We start from the raw sequence: 23489 nt of genomic DNA on the forward strand, positions 1-23489 counted from the left end.
TCTAGCACAGAGCTGGTGCACAGGAACTGATAAGAACACTCTAGTCTGTGCTCAAAGGGGAGTCCGACATTTTTCTTACCTCTGGCAGATGGCAACTGTGTTTGAGTGAATCTTGACTGTATTTAAAGGGGGTGGGGAGAGGAAAGTGCTCTTGAAGAGGTTTATGAGAATTTGCACCATAAACTGGGACTGCACTGTGAAAATATGCATTTAGGGAGTTTTTAAAATTAAATTTACATAAAATCACAATGAGTTTTTTTTTTTAATGTCTGTTATAGGCCAATTAAACACATTACACAAACAATTCCAAATTCATACAGAGTTGGTCTGGGATATTCAGAGCATGACTACATATATTCCCCTTGAGGGCTTAGCCCTTTTTCTGAAATAGCCAGATTGGTGTCTCTAACTTGTGCTTTAACCTAGACAAAAGGGGACACCCTCAAATTATCCCTAGGTGCATCAGTTTGCCTTTCAATTGATGCCCAGCCATTTAACTCAGAGAGGAAGGAAGACTGTGAACCAAAAATGAGTCTCAAGACAACTGCTGGCTATGCAATGGCTGGACTTATAGCGGCAAAAAGCTCAGGCCTTACTCAGATTGAGAGTCTAGTGGTTCTCATAGTCTGTCTGGGCCATGCAAAGCTGGCATCACCAGTCAGGTCCTATTCTCTGAATCCTATGTGCAATTTCTCCCTTCTGGAGAAGGCAAAATCTCTGGTAAAAGTTATATCTATCCTGGAGAGGGTTGGAGAAGAACTTCATCTGTGTCACATGTGCAGCATTTGGGACCAAGTGCTGCATATCCAGCCCATTTGGGAGCAAAATGCAAAAAAAAGGAGGTAGGTGGCAAGTTGTGCCCGTCAGCTTCAAGTTGAGTGCCCAGCTAGTCCGTGTGAAAGTTTCCTATTATTACCCTAACTTCAACCTCTGCTTTCGTTCATCTGGGGCTTATGTCTATCTTTCTGATACTGCTTCTGCAGAGGGGGAAACCGGCTGCAGCAGCATCGATAAGGGCGGGGATACGGGTGCAAGGAAGAGCCTCCATGCCCCAGAAGACAAGACTGAGGCCTTGTCAACTGCTGGGGAGGAGGAACCGTTCTAGCTGGCGGCTTCCCGTGGACCCTGAGCCCCCTCGCAAGCCACGGCGCCGCTTCGGAGCCCGGCAGCGTGGGCGGCGGCTGTGCCCGGTCCCCGCCTCGGGACGGAGGGAGGGAGGGATGGAGGCAGACGCAGGGCTCTGGGCTGCACGTCGAGGCTGGTCCCGGCGCGCTTGTAGGGGGAGAGCCAGACCTGAGAGGGGCTGGCCTCTGGCAGATGATTGACACCAAACTGGGTGAGGTTTCATGTTAAATAAAAAAATAAAAAAAGGAAAGAAAGAAAGAAAAAGGGCGAGCGCAGGAGACGGGGGGGCTGTGGGAAGGGGGAGAAGGAACTACTGTAAGAGTAAGAAAGTCCTGCCCAGCTGTTTGCGAAGTTTAAGATTTCCTGTTTCCCCTGCAGCGCCGAAGTGCCGTGTTCAGTGAGTCACCCGCGGTCCCGAGCCGCGGAGCCGCGCAGCCCGCTCCCAGCCCCGCCGCGGCCTCCCGCTGCCCGCCCGGCCCGGCGCCCCTCCCCGTGCCGATCCGGCTCCGCGATGACTCCCCGTCTGCCGAGGAGCCTGCGGCGGCTGCTCCTGCGCCTTTCCCTCTGGGTCCTCATGGGCTGCTCGGTCCCCGCTCTCCTTCGGGGTAAGTGCGCGCCGGACCGGCGCTCCCGCTTGACAGTTGCTGGGGCCGGAGGCAGGAGTCCGCCGCGGAGCGGGGTGGGAGACGCGGTTGCTAAGAAAGTTTTGAGGCTGGAAACATTTGGGGAGGGTTGAGCGTGTTTGTTTATAGCCCCGCTGGAAAAGTAAGCGGGGAAGAAAGGACTGGGAACTCGGGGGTTTCGCGGCACGAACGGAGGTCCGTCCGTGGAGGGAAGAGCGGGGAGAACAGAGAGGATTTGGCAGGAAATGCAGCAGGGTCTAGTCCGGCCGCAGGAGCCCGGAGAGGGCAGCTCGGGAGCTGGCTGCTGCCCCCGGGGTACCGGCTGCCCGGCTCCGCAGCTGCGGCCGCGGCTCCGCACCTGGTGCCGGCCGCACCGTGTGCCGGCGGGCGGCGGGCCCGGGGGAACCGGCCGGCCTCGGCCCGCGCCTCCCGCCCGCTCCGGTGCGTGCTCTGGGTGCGGGATCCAGCCCTCGGCACAGCCTTTGTGATGCCCTCTGGGATGGGGACCAGCTCTGCCTGCGCGCCCACAGGGAGCAGGGCGAGAAGGTGCCTCGGGTGCCCCATGGCCTGAGCCGGGGCCACAGAGCTGGCTGCTGTGCGGGCCAACAGTTGCTCACCAAAAAGTTGGTTTACATGGGAGTTTCTGCCTACAGCAGAATTAAGCCGTGATTGTGAGCAGCTGGACTGAGAGTAGCATTCATTCCTGTAGCACTGGTGCTCATGTTGTTTGATTCCCTTTTAATGACACTTCACATCCCTTATTCTATTTTTACCAAGACTTCCTTGGATATGTTTTTGAGGCTGTGTCTTGTGTATTCTTCATAGGATGGAGCATTGTGAATGCTCCATCCCTGGCAGTGTTCAAGGCGAGGTTGGATGGAGTCTTGGGTGACATGGTCTGGTGTGAGGTGTCTCTGCCCGTGGCAGGGGGTTGGAACTGGATGATCTTGGGGTCCTTTCCAACCCTAACCATTCTATGATTCTATGATAATCTGGAAGGTACCAAGAATTTAAAGTGCTGCTGCAAAAATAAGGTCCCTGCTCTGAAGAGCTTTCAGTCTCCATCCTACCAGTACTAACCCACATATGTGAATTAACATCTGTAACTGCGAGGTTAGCCCTAAATCATGTTAAGGTACAACTGGTGAACCTAAAAAGTGAACATCAGATTGCAGCAAAACTACATCTGAAATAGTTTTGAAGAATTACGTAGATTTTTGAGATGTCTTGTGACATCACATGTCTAGTTTTCGTCTTCAGGTAAGATGTGCAGACATCTGAGCTTCTACAAACCTTGCTGTGTTCCCTCTGATTCTCCCTTGTTCATGGTCGATAATGATCTCAAAATTGCTTCTAGAACATAATAACATAAACCGGATAGCTCATGTATAGCTACTGCCGATAGGTCTGTACAGTATGAAAAACTTCATGCTTCATTAATGATCCTGTTGAAGTCAACAGATTTTACATACCTGCAAAGTTACTCATGGAAGTGTAGGGCAGATAAAAAGAACAGTTAGAGAATAAGACACCATGGTCTAAAAATAGTATTATGTTAAATCTGAGGTGTGCAGCTTCTTGTTGATTTTGATATCTATTTTCATTATTTCTGACTAATATAACTCATACTCCAGTAGTGATGGCTTTTATTTTGATCCTAGTCTATTTTTTTTTTTTTGCAGATTCCCATAACAAAAAGCTTTAAATAAAAAAGCTACATTTTTGTTAATCTTGTGTTATTATTATGCTCTTTTTTCACTCAACCAGTACGGACGTCTCAAACTACAGGTAGATTTCAAACATGGACATAGCCGAAGAGTTTGTTCTTCATTCCTGTCATAGGTTCAGTGAGGAAAAACTACATGGATTGCTTACAGTTCAGCATTTTTCATGCTGATCTTCATCTACATCATATGATAAAACTAGGTAGACCTGTTGTCAGATAATCTATAGCTCCTAAAGTTGTTTTAATAATCATGGTAGGATTCTATTACATGTATAACAGGAAGAGTTGGTTGGAAAACAACAGTTCTATAGGGGCAGAAAGTGTGAGGTTTGGCTATTGGTTGTTATTTGGCTTTGAAATGAAAACTAGAGCTGCCAAATATTTTGGGGAAAACAAAACAAAAAGATATACTTTGTAACAATCAACAGCTCATCAGTTCAGTGAGAATGAAACAGGAGAGATACCAGTCTCAGGAGAGCTCAATTCCCAGGTGTGCCTACTAACCAGCTGGCTTTTATTGGTGAAGAGGTTAATAAAACCCTGGCTAACATTCTTCACAGCAAAATATTAGACAGGAATGGCACATTCCCATAAAGATTCTGGACAAACCCACAAATTCATGAGCAGGTCCAATAGCAACTATCTAGTTTGAAAAAGGTGTTCTCATGTCCTGTACTACACACAAGCAATTGATTTTTTTTTTTTTTTTTTTTTCTCCATGGAGTAAAGGGGTGATTTTTTTTTTTTAATGACTGTAGTGCTACATTGAGTGTTTAATCAATAAATGGCATGCAAACTAGCAGTTACCCACATAAGAAATTGATGCTGTTGTGTCCAAGTGAAAATGTGGGGTATCAAAACCAGAAATTTGTTCCTTGGAATGATCTGTGTAATAATCGTTCATTTCTGAACATCAGGAACTTAATTTCTCCATTCAGCCAAACTCTATTTGTATTATTGCCTCCCTATTTTTTAAAAGCCATATCACAGTCAGTTAATTTTACAGTAACAAGATCAAAATTCAGAGCTTCAGATATTTGCAAGAGGGAAGTGTGAGAACAAACATCTTCATAACATGGTGGAACATGTTTGTAACATGATCGAATCTAAAATTCCTGCCCTCATCAAAACTGGCAAATTTCCAATAATTTCAGGAGGGAAGTAGGAATAGAACAGAGATATTATTGCATTTTCTTCTATTTATGGGGTATCCTTGAATTCTAAGGCTTTTATACCTGAGACTTTGAAAATCACTTTTATTTAATTGCTATTTTGAGCTCCTTGGCATTAATATTCAGCTGGTGAATTCCATATAGGAATGGTTTCTATTAAAAAATGATGAGCCAGATCTTAAGCTGCTGAAAATGAATATAGTTCCATTAGCATCAGTAAAGTTACATAGAGTTATAGCATATAGGTTTCCTGAAACAGTTTCAAAAGTAATTTCAAAAAAAGGGCAATGGAATAATTCAGATTTTTTCATATTCATAATGTTTTTTCACTTATATTTTATAAATACTGTTATATGACTTCCATTCAGCCAAAAAGCATTGCTTTAAAATTAAATACTTTTTTCTGGGGTGACAGTTTCAAAGATGTAGTGTACTATAATGGTAGCTGATAAAAGTTGTCATTGTGACAAGGTTACTTCTGAACTTGGGAGAAAAGATGATGAGGCTCTTACCAGAAGGAAAATTTTTCATGGTTTGGTTCTGGGGTGTTGTGTTTTGAGGGGAGAAAAAGGAGCGTAGTATCACTGTAGCACCAGTTGTTGGAGTTTCCTATGGTTATATTTCCTTAGCAGGTTATTTGTAAGATTATATTTTTGCATTTACAGCATAGGAACTTTTGTATCTCAGTAGCGTATATCTGTGGTATAGCATTTTGCTAGCATTCACTTTGTATCGCTGTGACTCGTCTGGCCTCAGAAGAGCTGTGCATCACTGTATGGTATAATAAGAATGAGCAAAAACAACTGGTTGGGCCCATTTGTTACATTCTCGGGTTCTGCATAACAGAGTGGATTTGTATCAGCTGGGTATGAAATGTTATTACCAGTGCTTGATCTGAAAGTGATCCATGCAGTCTCTACACTGGCTGGCATGGCTATAGGTGAGCGTTGATGAAAGTCAGGGCTTCCAACCACCTTTGTGGCCCTATGGTCCTGGGATCAGCAGGAAGGAGATGAATCGTTACAGTTCTGGTCTGCTCGTGGTCCCCACAGTGCCCCTCGTACCTGGTGAGCAGAGGAACAAAAGGATGTCCTGAGGTGGGTGGGAAACCAGTGGTACAGTGTCTCCTGTGCCGCATAGGGGCCCTTTGACTCAGGGAAAACTAGCAGGTAGGCACATCCCAGGGACATCAGCTGGTCTGTATTGCCAGTGCATTGCAAACTCGTTGAAATGGACTAAGGTATCAACCAGTCTGTGCAGATGTTAGAGAGTACAAGAGATTTCCAGCAAGGGTAGTGAGAGCCAGTCCTGTTATGAATTAGAATGTTGGCTGAGTCCTAGTCTAAGAGATTTAGCACTGAGATTTTGGCTTACTTAATAGGTCTTTAGCCTTAAATTTTGTTAGGGTTAGAGGGGGGTTTTGCTGCTGCTTTTCGCCCCCCCCCCCCCCATAAGATAATGGGAACTATTTTTTAAACTCTCATAATCAAGAATAAAATAAAAGGTCACAACAAAATACTCATGCTTTTTCATGAACTCTAATTCTGGAAAGTTAAAATAGACCAAAATAAGTCAGAACAATATGCCTTGGTTTTGATAGACTACTTATAAGTCCTTTTGAAGTTTAACTTCACTGGTAGGTGAAAGTGATAAGAGTTGTATTAAGAAACAGGGGAGAGACCTCTTAGTACAGGAGATAGATTGCTTTTACAGCAAAGAGTGAGCTTACACACTGGGGTAGGGCATTGTAATTAAGGCAAATGCCGCTGATCTGTATGCCACTGTAAGCAATAGTTGATAGTAAATATTTGCAATATTTGGTTCTCAGTGACCCAGTTAAGTCTTCAACGGTTATTTTTTACGGTACATCTTCATTCTGGCATAAAGACATAACAGCAGCACCAGCATTGGTTGAATACAACCATTTGTATCCTACTGCCTGAAAACACAGATTTCATTAGCATACAGATGTTTAGGGTAAGATATGTATAGAGCACAAATTAGTTCAGACACCATCCAGTGATGAAAAACTCATCCAAAGTAGTAGTTAGAACTAACAAATTTCTCCAGGAGTTGCTTAATTCACAAATCAATTGTTTGTGTCCATTAACTTCTAGGAATTTAAGCAGAATTTAAATTGGAGGGGTCTGCCCTTCAGCCCATATGGATTCCTGAGTCGGGCACTAATGTCTTTTTGTTTGCATTGCTGCAAAGTTTAACAATTGTTTCAGATTTTATGGAACAATGAAATTGGCAGTGGCAGGAGAAATACTAGTTGATGATTTGTCCATGTTTGTGCATATTTTATGTTTTTGTTTTAATATGCCATTTCCTTGCTCTTGCTCTTGCTCTGAATGCCATTGTGGTTGTTACAGCTGGAACTACCTGCCCCTTTTTTTCTTTCACATGGGTTTTAAAGCCTTTTCACCTCTGGGAAGATCGTCTAAGGAAGGAATAGTTTTCCTTTGCTCAAACAACTGGTATTTAGCAAGAACTTCCTGCTGGCATTCATCCCTGAGTTAATCTGGTTAGAATTAGAGCTAGTTGAGAGGTTTTGACACTGTTTTTCATGGGAAAATGCTGATTTGTCAAAACTGAAACAATTTGTGGAAATGTACCAGTTTCCATTCAACTTTCATCAGGAAACCTTTTTTTCTTCCTTCCTTTCTAGTCTACAGTGGAATTTCTGATGTAGGAAGATAGACAGAGAAAGAGAAATCATCATTAATCAATAATTAGAATAATCAGTGGTCGAGGATGGTAGAAAGGCAGGATCAAGTGCCTGGTCTGACTCATAGAATGCACATTTGAATCTGGAGCTCCCCCTATCCACTCTCCCCAGGATATTGGAGGGCTGTCACTGTTGTGCAGGCATGCATCAACACCCTCACACCCACCACTTCAAATTATTTTGGTTTCACTCTGGCTGGGAATATGAAAATGTATGAAATGTTACAACACTTTGTGGGACAGGAAAAATGTTTTGCTGATAGTGATTTTTAGGTGAACCTGTAGCCATGTGTTCATTTTCTCCTTGCTTGATGGGAATGACAGTGCCCTAAATGACTAGTTTCTTCTGGTCTTTGTTTCATATCATAATAATGAGCTGTATTCAGAAATTGCTGTCATGCAAAGGAACCACAACTGATTATTAACAGTCCTGATAGTCTGATTCAAGGATTCCAGTTCTCCAGTCACTGAGAGTAGTATTTTGGCAAAAATTTGATAAACACTAACAGACTTCAGGAACAGATAGAGGAGTCTGCTTCCTCACACTTAAAGCGTCTTTCAGTTTACAACCTAGCAGATGACATGACTACAATGACACATAGGGTTAATATTGTGCCTTTGAAACTAATCTGGAATCAGAGGTATTAGAAAGCTGTCTTCTACTTCCTACATACCTTCTGTTTGTACCCAAGGACTTCAGCCCACAGCCTCAAATGAGCTGTTGCCCTGCTCCGTAACTGGACATCTGAGGTCTAAAGGTAAAAAAGAAAGATGTATCAAGCAGCCAAAGCTGTAAGCTCAGGCAGTCATTTGGAAGTCACACCACATTCTTTCCCCCTTGTTTATAGTCACCAGTAATACAAGTCTTGAAAGATAGCCTCTGCCCTCCATGCAGTTGATCGGTTCCTCCAAAACATTGCATTGGTATACCCATGGGCTTCATTTAATTCAGCGTTTAAACTCAGCTAAAAAACTGGTCTATGCAGAAGACATTAGAAAATTTATCTTGTGTTGCCAATGTTGTGGTGGCTCTCTCAGGGCTTAGAAGCTACCTTCTGTTAGAAAAGCAATTGAATCTGAACAGTACGTACTCAGAGAGCAGCAGGAAGGTTTCAAAGCCTTACTCCTTGAAGCGACATTTTCCAAGTAAAGACCCAAGATGTGTTCTTACGTGCCTGGTACACTTCAATTGGCCTCTTTAAAAACTAGCATTGTGCAAGTGGAATGCATGCAGGGCCAGATTGTCAGCTGGCATAAATCAGCTTTACTTGGTTGAAGGCAAGGAACCTGACCTGATTTATACCAGCTGAGAATATGGCCACAGAATAAATAATAAGCAACTGTATGTTATGAGGCTGTAATTCCCTTGAGGGGGCTTTTGTGATATCAGTCTTACAGAAGCCAGAGTGATCCAGTTCTCTTTCTTGGAGCAGAAGAGTAATCTGACTGCAGTATTTTTAAGTCCTCAGAATGGTAAGTAAAAGAGATTTCAGGCAGTTGAGGGAAAGAGGATGTTTCCATGCTTCTTGTAATGTATCATTAAGGATTTTTGCCCAGGAAGAATCATGGGAGAAGAATTTGGGAGTATGGAGATGAATTGATTTGGGCTAGGTAGTCCAAAGGAAAGAGAAATGAGTAAGAGGGATGATTTCTCATCGAGATCAGGCCTTTCCTTCAAAAACACTCACGTACATGTCCCAGTTGGTATGGAAACTGAAGCTCCCTCATCACTGATAAGGTGCTAGTGTTGGTGTAATTAATAAAGAGGTGAAGTGGAGAATAGGAAATGAGGACTAAGGGGCAAGCTCCTCCTCAGAATGTGGATGTGGTTTTTAATTTTAACATTTCACCCAGAAGAGTCATAAGTGAGCTGGTACATGTTTTATTAGCTTAGAAAGAAAAGGGGGTTCATTTAGATTGTCCAAGAGTTAATCTGCAGTTCTCCTGGGTCTAAATATTTTAGACATGAATTGCAGGTGAGCCGCCTCCCTCTGGTTTTAGTCCTGCTGTGGATTCTGCAGCCCAGAACAGGGGTAAGTGCATCATGCATATACGTCACTTGTTGGCATGGTTTGGTGGTGCCTGGGGCTTTTGGATGATAATGTGGTAATTTTGTAGATTTCATCTCACTAACTAATATAAACACATTTTTAATGTTGCTGTACAAGAGGATAAACTTTGAAACAGACCACAGATGATTTCTAATGGATTATCACTTCCGGTTATTTCCAGGGAAGGAAGCAGAAGCAGCTGTCCAGGATTCTTGTGTGTCTTGAGATGCTGATCTGGTCTGATCCTTGAGGTCTAATTAGTAGCTCAGATGCTATTGACAACTCACTATATAAAGCTTCAGAACAGCAGTGGTTTGGATAGCATGGCTTAGGCAACAGTGTAAGAAAGGTCTTAGTGCTCAAAGGGAGCTGTATTTTCTTCCCATTTTGACCGCTCCCTTGCTTTCGGTGTTACTTAGCTGTCCTGACCAACATCCCTATGCTTTGGAAGCTATGTGGCTGGAGCAAATCTGGTCATAGTTATATCAGGTCCTAGCATAACTTGTGCACTTAGAGTGCTCCAGGAGAGTGTGAATAACTTCTGTCCATTAAAGTGCATGCTTGGAGAAATACGGTAGATGTAACTACACTTTTTCCCTTCCATTTTTTTTTTATCTCCAACTGTCTAGCCTCTTATAATATTCCTTTATTAGACAGTTAGTATCCACAGTGCAATTTCAGACCACTGCTAAAGAGAGGTCTGTAGCTACATGTTAGTTTATTTTACTTCAACTCACTGTGAAGCTACTAATTAACATGAAGTAGCACTTTTATCCTGAGCAAGACATTACGTAGGTGGTTGTTTTTTGGTTTTTGGTTTGTTTTTTTTTTTTTTTTTTTTTTAACTTTTTCCCCTAAAATGGACTGCATTGTAGAAATAGAGATAAGTAAGGTTGTATCTTTTTCTTTATGTTATCAGTAGTGATAAGATGGAAAGACAATAAAATCACATGAGGGAGTTCAGCATCTGATCAGCACAGAGTTGCTTCCAGAGTTCACATGATAGTTGGCTGCTTCCTGCTCTCAGGATGCTCCCCCCTTAGCTCCGTAGCTATCTTAAGCTTTCCTGTAACATGACTGGGTAGTGACTCCAGGGTGTCCCATTCTTCTTGAGAAACTCATAGAAAAAGTGCAGGAATCAAGAAGTAAATCTTTGTGTGTTTCACTAATGCAAAGAATTTAATGAGGTTCTGAACAGCACAAATTTGTCAATTGGTGATCAGGAACGCATGAAGATTTCAAGAGAAGAGCTGTCATATGCAGGTGGTGGTCGATCCTTCATTTGGCTGGTTCTGCTTGCAAGCATGCAGCAATTACCCTTCTCATTTGTCTCCTGCATACAAGGAGATCTATGATTCTGCAGTGCCTGTGCTGTGGCAGTTGGCCAGCTGCCCTGCTGTGTACCTTCAAACTCCCCACAGTTCCCATTACCAATTTTCACGGTTGCATTGCCCCCTATTCCTACAGCGGTTGAAGCCTTTGCCCAGAAAGTGGGAGGCCCATGGTCACATCATTCCTCAGCCTGAGAGCATCTAAATTGCACCAGTGATGGGCTCTGAGAGGACGGATCCTTGGTGGCTGAATCTGTGCAGGGCTTTCAAGGAGGCACTCTACAGAGAAAGGGTTGACATGTGTGCGGGTGGTCCCCTGAAGCATGTCAGAGGAGAAGAAAGCCTGTTCCCTGATGGATTCATTCATTATTCCAGCCCCTGCAGGGTGACTGATACTCTCTCCAGGGAGTTCACAGCACAACAAAGAGAGACTTTACATACAGAATCTTTTTTCCTTTTTAAACTGAAAACAACCTTTTCTCATCCTCATGAAAAGATCAGAGAGGTCCATGTAACAGTCATGACTTTGTAAGCCTCTTTATTGAAGCTTTCACAAAGTAACTAGGTCATGAATACGTGCTTCTGGGCTATTGAATTTCCCCTCTTCCTCTCAGTCTGTTCTTCCATTTCCTCACCCAACTTTACCACAAGGGAATGCCTTAAGTCAAAAATCTGGGAAGCTGATCCTTTTATTGCATTTGTAGTGCTCTCATCTGGTATGTACAGTGCCAGGCCATCAGGCTTGCAAAGCTGGCATAGCCCAAGTTTTCATGTAAACAGCAATACCGCATTGTCTGGTTGTAACTAAAGCCATATCTGCTCTCGCTTTGAGTCTGGATAATAGAAACAGGGAGACATTCAGCAGGAAGAGATTGATGAATTATTCTGGAAAAGGGAGTACAACCAATAAGTGTTTCTTCATCTTTGTTTTCCTTTCTCCATGAACTCCTTTCTCACAAACTCCTTACATCCCACATTTTAGACTTTTGCTTTGAAGTTTCTATCTGGCTGGGGGGCTTTTCTGTTCCCACTCTGAGGCCACACTGATACTATGAATATTACTGCAACAAGGAGCCTAGAGCTTCCTATACGTACATGTCTCCTGCCTTTAATGTGTATAAAGGAAGATAAAAATGTGATACACATTAAACCACCAGAATCCAGGAACATGGGATTCAGAATGAGACTCAGGCATATCCCATGTAGATTTTCAATTGTTTAAAAAATAGGCACTTGGCCCTAGAAGGAAGATTTCAAAGTACCCGTGTTAGGCATGGAAGCTCCTCCCATACACGTTGGAAGGGGTTAGAGGCTCATTCTTTTACATGGGAGGATGAGGAGGCAAGACTTGTTGGTGACTTGTAACTGATAACAGCTTTTGCGTCTTGATCTATGGTTAAAGCAGTGAGTTAGGAAGTGAGAAGCCAGGGCTCAGCCTCTGGAGACCCAAACCTAGATCTCCAGCTTCCCACGATTTCATCCATTGTGTTTATGATGTCACCATTAAAATTCAATGCAGTTATTTGTATTAGAATTTCCACAGCTTCAACTAGTCCTGCTTAACATGTGGCAAAAATTTAATGCATTAATGTGTTAATTACATTTTCTGTAGACAATTATAGAACTTGTGGGAAACGAACACAGATTGTTTCAACACTCGTCTATTGTGATTGGGAAACTGAGATTCAAAGACAATCAGAACTGCTGTTATTTCTCAATGGAAATTCTGGATTAAAGCCCTCAGAGCAACCAGAAATTCTCGTCAGCCTTAAATGCCCTGCCAAGTTCAATAAGATGCAGTTAGCATTTTTTTCTCCACTATTTTTCTCAGGTTAAGAGGCTGTGTGCTAGGAGCTGCCAGGGAATGGTAAAGCACAAGGAAGCTTTGGTAGCTTGCTCGGTTTGACCATTTAAGGCCTAACTTCCCTCAGTTGTCTACATATATATTACTCACCATTCAGCCAAATTGCACTTCCCCTAATTTGGCTTTTTTGTTCTGGTGACTTGCAGTATGATTGTCAGGCATATACCTGACGGTGGTTTAAATTCAGAAACATATTGGCCTTCTCATGGGTGAAAATGGGTAGCAAATGCTAGAAGCAAACCACTAGTTATTTGAAGTATGTTACCCTTGAAAGTTAATGACAAGGCACATCTACCACTATCGTAACCACATACCTAGAAATAGAAAATACTGACACCTGCTTTTCCAAGCTGTTGCTTAGTATGAGTACTTAGACTACCCATGCAATCTTCACTCTTCTCTTTAGAAGGTGGATCCTGTTTTAAGTTTCCATTTTGTGCTTTCAAAACAGAGATGTAGATAGATAGCTCTGATCAGAGCAGTAATTTCCATTTGGCTGTCCTTACGCCTGCAGTGGGTTAGGAAGGAGGTTGTGTTGTTTGTTTAGGGAACCATACTGCCTTTTCAGCATTTGCAGGTAAGAGTTTAATGTTAATGATTTCTTGCCTATTGAAAATGATGGCTGTTGTGGTTTTGAACATATGAAGAACATACGATATTTTAGACACTGCAGGGATGAGATTACAAAAGGTGAAAAAGCCTCTAGCCCTGCAAATGAAAGTTGTAGGTGAATTAAATCACTCCTGAAACAAGGTGTGCATTTTTAACAAACAGGATAATTTCATTATTAGAGACCTGTTAAGGGATGTGATAGCCTTCCCAATGCCAATCTCTAAATCAGGTCAAGGTTTTGCTTGTTAAACATATACCCAGGGAAGTTAGGGCTTTGCAAAAGTAGCTGAGTGGAATGATTTCATTTGCAGAATGCCAGACTGGGAATGTCATCCCAGATCTTCCTGGCATAGAGGTCCTGTAACCTACAAACCTGTGATGCAGCAGGTTACCACCACCAGGCTGGTATCACTCATGCCCTTCTCAGGATTAGAATCTCTAGCAGTAACAGTTAAGCTACTCTGCTAAGTAACCCTGTGCAAGGATATTTCAAATATGCATGAGTTATAAAATTTTGCATCCAAGGAATTAAAAAAAAGTCTCTAAGCTATTACTGTGTTTAGAAAGCTTGGAATTGTTGTGTTTTGTGAGAACGTTTTTTAAAACATGCTGTGTTCTACGTGAGTGCAGTATTTGTGAAAAATGCCAAAGTGACAGCTTTAGAGAATGAGCTGCCTATGTCACTGTACAGTTACACCAGAAACCATAGCAAAGCATGCGACTGGCTCCTGATGCTTAAAGGGATGCTGAGTGGTTCAGCTACTACAGCCATGTTATGCACCTTCTCCTCAATGGCACTTGTTGAAACAGTATTTTCATTACATTATTATTAATCCACTTGGCATTTGGTTAAAATGATCAAGGCATTTCATAGAATCCCTTAGACATCCTGCAGACTATTGTGATTTCTGCAGCTGAATAAGTGTCCTCCAGACGAAAGATGATGATGTGCTATGACCAATATCCAGAAACATTCAGTGACTCTAAACTGTTAAACATCAGCTAGTATAATTTGACATAGCAGCACTCAGAAATCACAGATTAACATCTGCTGAAGATCTTATACTTATTAACTAATACATGTGACAGTAAACATCTTCTGTCCTGTGGTAGCAGGATGAGGAATGTTATGCTGTTGCCAGAAATAAACTGCAACATTTAAAAATTTATGAAGTGTCATCATATCTTGCTTTTCATAATTCTCAGTTGTTAGAAAAAAAAGTTGAAGTAATTGGATGAAATTTGAGATATTCAGACGAAAATTAAAAGGCAATGGAAGGTTTGCTTCTGAGCTGCTGCTTGATGTGCTTGATCTTGTGTTTCTGTCTTATTTCTTCCCAGCTTTCTCCCTGAAACAATCCTTTCAATAGAAGTAACTGTTTCATAGACATTTAGAGTAGTTTTTTCTTTGCAATGTTTCTTCTAAACAAGCTTGGAAGTATAGATGCTGTCAGAGTGCAGGCGAAATATTATGGTCTTCAGAATGATTTAAGATATAGCTTGAGCACTGAAATAGCGGGTTTTACAGAAACGGCGACTATAACTAGAGTAACTGGGAGGGGAAACCCCTAGAAATCCAACTCCATGTGTACATTTCACACTTACAATTTTGTTCTGCCTCATCTTAAAATGTAAGAGCCTGCTGTATCTCACATCTTCAGGCAGGTAGGCTAAACATTTAGACTGGTGAGTTCCTCCCCACTAAGCTGCACCTAATGTAGGAATGTCACCTTATGCTGTAATGGCAACACTGCTAGGGGATGGCTGCTGCAAGCAGTGAGTAGTATATTGTCATATAGAGTGAGAATTGTTGCATTCCTACATGCAGATTTTTTTAGTGTCTAGGGCCAAATTTTTTTAATGTGGGGGCTTACCTGCATGTACACACAGATGTCCTTAAAATACTCAGTTTCAGAGTATAGTGAATGAATCCTTCACTCATGATTTAGAAATACTGGCAAAGATACGGACCTTTCAATGAACGTTCAATGGGTGTGTTTAAGGGTGAAACACCTATTTATTTCAGAATGGACAGGTTTCACCCATGGCTTTTATTTTCCTTTAAGCCTAGTAAACTTTCAGCCTCAAATAGAAACGAAAGTGCTGATTACTCTTTCCCTTCTTTCAGCTGGATGGTATTGCCAGCTAGTGATTCATAAAGAGAACTGGAGGGAGTCATTTGCAAATGCATTAAAAGGAACAGCTAATATTTGGGGGATATGTTAGCAAATTTACCTTTCACAGATAAAGGAGATGCTTTATTGGTAGAGATACTTCTTAACCAAGAAATCTGGTAACTTTCAAACAGCATGCCACAGCAGTAGGATTTCTGCAAAAGAAAGTTTTCCTAAGCTTGAATATCATTAGAAATGCGTATTTTTATGCATGTGCCCTTTTCTCAATACTCAGTATATAATTCCCATTAGTGATTGTGGAAGTTAGATGCATCTATCAAGAGAACATATCCCCAGGGTATTAAATTATGTTATTCTGCTTCTTTGCATGTAACTTGACAGAGACAAATATAACCATCCAAGCTACAGAATTTGAGAAGGATGTGTATTTTTCCCTAAATCCATTCAAAGTGATTCTACTCCCAAGGGATTACATTTGAATCTAACTTCCCTCTGATTTACTGTTTTGGCTGAGCTGATGGATTATGAAAGAGAGTAATTTCTTTTTCATACTGTTTTCCCAAATCTGTCATTCAAAACTTGCTGTGTGAGGATAGAATGGTTCATAAACATTATTTTCCTGAAGGAAAATGGCTTCTCACAGTAAAAAGAAGCTCTGAACAGAGCTTCCGCATAAACATCTTTGCCCATCAGTGACTGACAGAGAAGCCTCTGTGTGTGTTAAGGATGTGGACTTGTTAAATGAGACTTCTTATTTGGGAACACTTTTTCAAATAGACTAGGAAAGACGGGTTATATTCAGATCTAGAGAAAGACATTGCATAGCATTCAGTTTTACCAGAATCTGTAGATTATGTTGTAAGCTAGTACCATAGGAGGAGCATCCTTTGGTTAGAGGACGTACCTTAACTGAAATTCCAGATCTCTCGAATATTCCTCAAGTTCAGTGGTCTTCAGAAAGCTAAGAAAAACGAGATGTTTTATGCTCCTTACATTAGTAAGTTGTCTTTTTATATTAAGCTTAAACCAAAACTGCCAAGTGTTAAATTGTGATGGTGAATTTTTCACCCGAAACACATCCTTGTTTTTATTTTGTTTCCTTGATTGTTTGTTTATGATAGAGAGGGACGGATAGTGGCAGTGAGCGCACTTTTAAAAATCCAGCTAATACTCTCCATTTATCTGGAAAAACAAATATTTATAAATCCCTCTGAATCATGTAACTGTGTAACGATTGCAAGTTTGAAAGCACAGTTGTCTGGTTAATACATTTAAATGCTTATTTTGATTGGGCAGCTGTGAGTCTTTGTGTGCACACAGCTTCTCCCCATACTTACTAGTGTGTTATAAAATACCATGGAAATTCTGGTTTGGTTCTGTAGCAGCCAGCCTACACACATACAGTTGTCTATCGTATAAGACACTCTCCCCACACAGAGCACATCCTTGCTTAAGGTGGGCTGAAGAACTGTGGTTGAAGCTATTTTGCTCGGTCACTTCCAATCCTGGCTGTATAGGTTGCTGAGAAGAATATAGGTTGCTTAAAGAATGTGCGGGTCCAGGTCAGAGGCACAAAGCACCCCCTAACTCATGACTTGAACATGCTCCAGCAGTTGATACAAAAGGTGCACTTGTGAAGGGGCCAGGAAAGAGGCGCAATATGGAGTTGTGCATGGAAAAAGGTGAGGAACTTTTGTTTGGATTCCTGTATCTAGGTAAAAATAAAACACTGACCAGCAGGACTACAATTTATGTACTCCAGACCATGTAATTGTACCTATAATCTTTCTCGTCTTTCTTACGCTATTTGTGCCCCTTGTGCTTCATAATTATGAAGCATATCCTACTTGTGAATGTGACACATAAACCAATACCTGAACAGATGCAACCCATTCCAATTACTGTGTTATATTTTAAGACTGCTTTTGATTATATGTATTTTTTAAATCCCAACTCCGTTACTTAGGTTTGTCTTTGTTTGACTAAAGTTTTGTTCCTTGGTCCACAAGGTATTACTTCCAGTTTACAAAAAAGGAAGTGCAGTCAGAATCAGGGCCTTTGAAATCAGAAATGGGAATTACAGTTCAGCAAAAGGTGAAACTCCGGCAATACTTTTGTCTGGGTTCACGGAGCATTTTCCCAGACTAGTGGTAGTTTCAGGTAAATATTCGTCAGATTTTTCCCCTGAAACAAAGCAGAATTGGGGTGACTGGCAGAATCTCATTTTTGTGATCATATTACAGATCTGTGGCAAAATCAGATGTTTCACTTCAGACGGAGGATATCTGTGCTTCACAGGTGTCTTCATCTGTTCCTTTTATGTAGTCCTTTCTCTTGAAAAAAGTGTATTCTAAGCATTACTCTGACTCTTTCAGCATCCTGTGAAGCAGAGACATCTGCTAAGTCTGTATACTGCTGAGGGAAACAGTCACAGAGAGTAACACCTGTCATCTCGAATGTCTCCCATAAATGTTGTTACTGACTTGAGCCTCCAAAAGTACTTTTTTACACTTCAAAGTCAAAATAACTCGCTATCTACTTTCATAGTGGATTTAAACTGATATAGGGCCCATCCTGAGGTGCCTCTGCAAATATTTCTGGGGAGAAACATCAGTCCTTGGAGTACTCTTTGAAGTGTTGTAACTGTGTGGATGGATGAGCCCTAGGCAAGTCACATCTGCCCTTGCAGTGATGATGCCTGGCAGAGAAGACTAACTGCAGAGCCCTTGTTTCCTCTCCTAGAAGGGCTGTGACATCTGTCTCGGAGAAAGTGGCGTTTGCAAGCAGACTGTGCCCAAGTTGGAGACAACAGCAGACAGCAGGTCCCACATGTCCCTGGTGCCGTGGGCAGCCTGACCTTGCCCCAGAAGTCACTGCAGCCACAGACCCACAGAGACTTTTCTCTGCCCTCAGCAATGCTGCTGCTGTTGAAGTATGCAGTTTTGCATTACCCTAGCCATGGGTTCCCACTCCTCATACCAGATTCTGTGTTATGTTAGTGTAGTCAGATAGTTGTTTAGACTGGAGAACTGTTCTGGGTCAAACTGGCCTTTTTGAGGGGGAGGGAAGAGTGGTAAGGTGTGGTCTGGCTCCACTGTGAGGGAGGAGAAAGTGCAATGAGGGATGTGAACAAATAATCAGAGCATGGGAGCCAGACTGCTGAGATTTTTTGCAAGCTGAAACTGTTTGTGTAGGTATTTTCTGTATGGTCTCACTAGAGAGGAAAGGAGAAGGGAAGATCTTCTGCATTCACAATGCTTAAGAAACAAATTAGTCATTTTTCTTAAAATATATCTTCATGGGGCAGACAATTATTGTTCTCAAAATATGTGTTTCCTTGCATCAGAAAGGAAAAATGTTGAAACTAAGATGTCAGAAAAGGTGTGTGAGTGTGAAGTAGGCTGTGTAGTGCCACCCCCAAAGGAGAGATTGAGGGCTCTGGAAAGGTTCATGTGGCAGGAGCCTTTCAAAAGGGCAGCTAGGTATGGTCAGTAATTTTAAAGGGATACTACTAAAGCAAATAAAATGAAAAATAAAGGTATGAAATGGCAAATACAAGAGTGATGCTTTTTCTGATTCACCCAGCAACCTAGCTGAATCAAAGTGAACCTTTGAATTTCTGATTTTGTGATTTGTCAGAGTCTCAATGTTTATGCTTCACTTTCAGTACTTTAAAAAGCAAGCAAAAATCTTTCTCCAAACCAAATATTTCATAACCTTTCCTGGAGGTGGTTCTCTAAGACCAGAAAGGGTTTGCAAGTGCCTGCCAGTCTCCTGAGTGAATGAACAGTATTAATAAACTGTATTAACTCTCCATAAGGCACAGCAGCTGCTTTTAGGTATTATTTACAGTGTTTCCTCTACATTTTAGTTATCTATCTTAGTCTGCTCTTTTGAATACACTAGGGTCCAGTGGATATACATTAGCAAGAGTTTAACTCTAGTAAGAGTTAACTGTAGTTTCAGGAGACGGATTTGGCTATTTGCCACCAGAGTTGCTTCATGCTGCCAGCGTAGAGATCGGTCTTTAAATCATTACCATTTTGCACTTGGAAGAGACGTTTTTCTGCCATCTCTCTAGCCTTCCTTGCTCCTACTGAAAATGTTGCAGGTATATAGTCAAGTAACATGAAAGCTTTTTCCACATACAGAATTCACACATTTTGAGCTTATAGCTGATTAAGAAGTACTTGAGTAAATCGCAACAACTTTGTGTGGGGTAATCCTCAATTCGAACACTGGCTACACTTGTTCCTAATGTAACTTATACTGAGGCAAACCAGCTTTAAAAGGATTTGAAGATCCACATGCAAAACTGTAAAACCCTCCACCCCTTTAATTTAATCAGTTAAACTCACGTGGTGGTGTGTGTATGCCAAGCCAGCATGTAGTTACTTGAAGCCATTCGGAAAGTTAAACATGACAAGGCCATATACTAAATACAAGTAAAGCACTGTAGGAGTGTCATTTGTCTGGCCAAGCAAGTATGTTTCTATTTTTGGTTTGTGCGGCTTTGGTTGTGCGGTGGTCTGTGCAGAAGTTGTGCACAGTGGTTGTGCAGAGGGCTGGGCTCCCTCTGCACAGTGTGCCATGTGGCTGCCCGCTCTGGTGTCACAGTGGTAAGCCAGCACGACAGTTGCCTTGGTAAGGGAGAAGGAAGAACTGTAAACCATGTGCCATCTATTCTGTCCATCCCAGGTATCAGGACTGCAATTTCCAATCAGAAGGATGGCAGGGTTTGGGAATACAGTTTAGCAGGAAGCTTGTAACACTTTCGAAGTTAGCCTCCTAATGTGTTCTGCTGCCCAGAAGTTTAGCAGGAGATGCAGGCACTTCCTCTGTCACATAGCCTTCAAAACTTCTCGACCTTCTTCCTATCTGTAGTCTGTCCAGTGAGGATGCTCCTAAAAAAGAGACAAGATTTGTCTTTGTGTTAAGTAGCTTTCACAAGACAGACACTTAGGACTGCTAGTAAGTAATAAAGGGATGCCTTTAGGTAAGCAGCACTGATAACTGAAGAATACAATTCATTTTTGGATGAGCTCTTGGATTTTTCAGTTTCTATATGGCAGCGAGCACATTCAGTAGCCTTGCAGCTAAACCGAAGAGCCAGGATGTGTCTCTAAGGGGTACTTCACGGCTAATAGTGATAGCTTGGCCATAGTATTAGAAAATGTCCTAAAGTACTGTTCCACCTGTATTGGGTAGACTCCTGAATTTCCCTGTTGGAAACTGGGAGTTTAATAAATCGGCCCTTGAAAATAGAGTTGAACAACTCTTGAAGGTGGACATTCCTCATTTCCCTTGTAGTAAGTGAGATAAAGGGGAGAAATATAAACTAAGCTTTTGGAGGGAATACGTCCCTCTTTCAGGACAAATGATTCACCTTCCCTAATGCTATCATGAAGAATGAAGAGCCTTATCATATTTTGAAGTAGGTTGGTGGTGGTGAAGTGACTGTTGAGGGGGCAGGAGTGGAGAGAAGCATGTTTCTATAAACAGGCTTTTTTAACTAGCTGAAGGGAGAAGTATGATGGGTTCAGAAACTCCATTCAACCTACTTAGAAGATTCAGTTGCATGAGTTTGTTCTGGTGAAGCTCTGTAGCTGAGAGTGGAGGCAGATTTGTGTTTTTCTGAGTCAGAATTGTTCCTAATTGTGTATGTTTTAAATGTTGGGGAAGTTGCCACAGAGACTCTTCTGTCATGATAAAACTTTGCTTCCTTCTATATCACACAAATAACTGTATAATGTTTGACTGGCTGCTGCCTGTTTTCAGAGTATGTAAGTTGGAAAAATAATATTTGTACAAAGCTGAAGTGTTTATACTCTTTCAGCCCAGTTTCAAGTGAAGTAGTGGCAGCTTTCACTGGCTAGGCAAGAATACAAAAGGAGGTTAAGTTGCAGAACATGGTTTTTAATGGACAGAATTAGCTATGCAAATGTCAGTTCTGGACCATTAATCATGGTTATTCCATCAAAGCAGGAAAGCTGTTTTCCCTAATCTTGTGAACCGGATGAGCATTGCTGTACTTGATACTCACTTTGTATCTGAAGTCACAGAAGGCGTTAACCACCAAAGCCAGCTTCTAGTAAATTCCAGTCTGAAAAAACTAGACCCTGTAGTAATAGTTGCATAAATTGATCATCGTGTTGTATCTCGTACACTTCTCCAGTGCTGTGTGCTGTTTACCAGCTGTGTTAGGGAGGCTGCGGGTTAAAGTCAGGAAAAGGTGAAACGTCCCTTTGAGTGCTCTATGGGAAGCCATCGTTTAGATTTTTTTTCAAGCTTTTTGCCTGGAGACAGTATTCTTTTGTTCCGCCTACCATGGAGCGCTGAACAGTGGCCAGAAAATGTGGAAGAGAGCAGCAAGTTAAAAATCCACAGGTAAAAAATCTGTCTCATTATTTGAAGCATCACAATAATGTTTTTATTCCCTGTTTTCAGAATGTATGCACACTTCTATTGTAAGTACTGAGCTGGTACTTACTCCTGCACTAATGTCAGTCAGGAGTCACAGCATCAAGCTCCTTTCTTAGGCGTGTTTAAGGCAGTTCACTGCCGTGCCCTGTACCAGAGAGAAGAGCCCAGCCCATGATTAAAACTGCCAATGCTAGCTCATTTTGGAAGTATGGATAAAAATAGTGTTATTTTAATGCTTTAGATACAAGAATGATTTTTATCTTCAAGATCTCCAGCTTAATATGCTGTTCCCTCCCTTATTATCTCTGTTTGTGTCCCTCCCCCCACCTCCTGCCAGATTTGATTCTGTTTCTGTGTCAGTGCCTGCAGCAATCCCTAAAGCAGTTTTGCCAGTTCCACTTGCTGTTAAAAACCAGGCACTTCCACTGTGAAGACAAGCTAAACGAAGTTTTGTGACTCCTGCTCCTTTTCCTTTTGTCTTTTCCCTCTGCACATATCTACCCTGCTCCTTGCCTGCTGGTAGGTGAGGAATAGTGGTTTCCCACATTTCAGTGCAGCTCATCAGTGGCCTTCCCACTCTGACCCAGTTCTTCTGCTTTGGCCTCCCTTCAGCTTGGGGTAGCCAAACTACTTCTGGCTAGGTCTAGCTGGCTGGAATGACTTTACCTAGTCTGCCCTCTTTTTTCCTAGCAGACTTCTCAGTCATGGTTGTAAAGCAACTCATAGCCCACACAAACCATTCAAAGGCTGTAGGATTGTTCTTTCCCCCATCTCCTAGTGGCTGCTTCGTGATAGAGTGAGTTACAGGGCTGTCTGTGTGTCTCACTGCATTCACAGTTGTATTGTTGCCATCTGATAGGTGTGACTCACATTTTTTTCCTATGATTGGCAAAAGCCATTACATGATAGGGTGAAGCCATGACATGCATCTCTTCCAAGTACTTCAGAAAGAATGTGTTCGTAAAAAGGAAGTTATTTTGGTCTTTATCCTTTGCAGAGCCCCAGTGAGGTTTGATCAAGCATCAAAGCAATACAAAGGTCTCAACCACTTTGCAAACAAAAGTGCAATTGGTACACTTAAACCTGTGTCTGTAAGTATTGACTGAGGCAGCTGTTGTGCTAGGCCACAAGACTGAAGATGAAAAGGAAATCTAAGAGGTAAAACACCTTATGAGGGACAAAAAAGGGATTAAGCTGCTAGGGGCAAACATCAGTGGTCTGTGATTATATATGATACAGATTGAGTCAGAGAAATTCTGCAAAAGAATCTGTAGGAATGTGGTGTTCTGGAGTCCTGCCAGGGATAGTTAAATATCTGGTGAGCTAAACATATATGGAACCTGTTCTCCTCTGATATATTTTAGTTGTATTTACAGAGGCTGTCTCAGCATTCTTGAAAATCATTGTTGCTAATCTTAATAGAAATAGTCACGAAAGTTCTGTGCCCATGGTAATGCTACTGAGCTAAATCATAGTTGAGATAAAGGACTGCAGCCCAAAGCAGCGTCCAAGACAGTATGAACTATGTGAGTTTATACTCACATAGTAAGCATGGAGTATGTATCACAGCAACTCATGATAGCATTAAGCTCTGAGTGAACAATTGAAAACACACATTTCATAGGGTTAACCCTGAAGGCATTGTCATGGGAGATGCTAGGTGATCAGCAGTGCTGCTAACTCCTGTGATTTTGTAA

General features: G+C 41.9%; 1 protein-coding gene across 3 annotated transcripts in view; it reads left to right on the plus strand.

Annotated features, from left to right (window-relative positions):
- Window positions 1-1242: 1242 nt before the first annotated feature.
- TGFBR2 (transforming growth factor beta receptor 2) overlaps window positions 1243-23489 on the plus strand; it is a 59520-nt gene continuing 37273 nt past the window's right edge. The window contains exons 1-2 of one of the 3 annotated variants that reach the window (XM_030499900.1): window positions 1243-1336; window positions 1504-1730. In XM_030499900.1, coding sequence (XP_030355760.1) covers window positions 1637-1730 — 94 coding nt within the window. In that variant the 5' untranslated portion in view covers window positions 1243-1336; window positions 1504-1636. Of the gene's footprint in view, window positions 1337-1439; window positions 1731-9327; window positions 9410-23489 lie in introns of those variants that run through there. The other 2 variants (XM_030499907.1, XM_030499917.1) reach the window with 2 other exon arrangements.

The sequence above is a fragment of the Strigops habroptila genome, chromosome 1, assembly GCF_004027225.2.
Source record: "Strigops habroptila isolate Jane chromosome 1, bStrHab1.2.pri, whole genome shotgun sequence".
NCBI lineage: Eukaryota > Metazoa > Chordata > Aves > Psittaciformes > Psittacidae > Strigops > Strigops habroptila.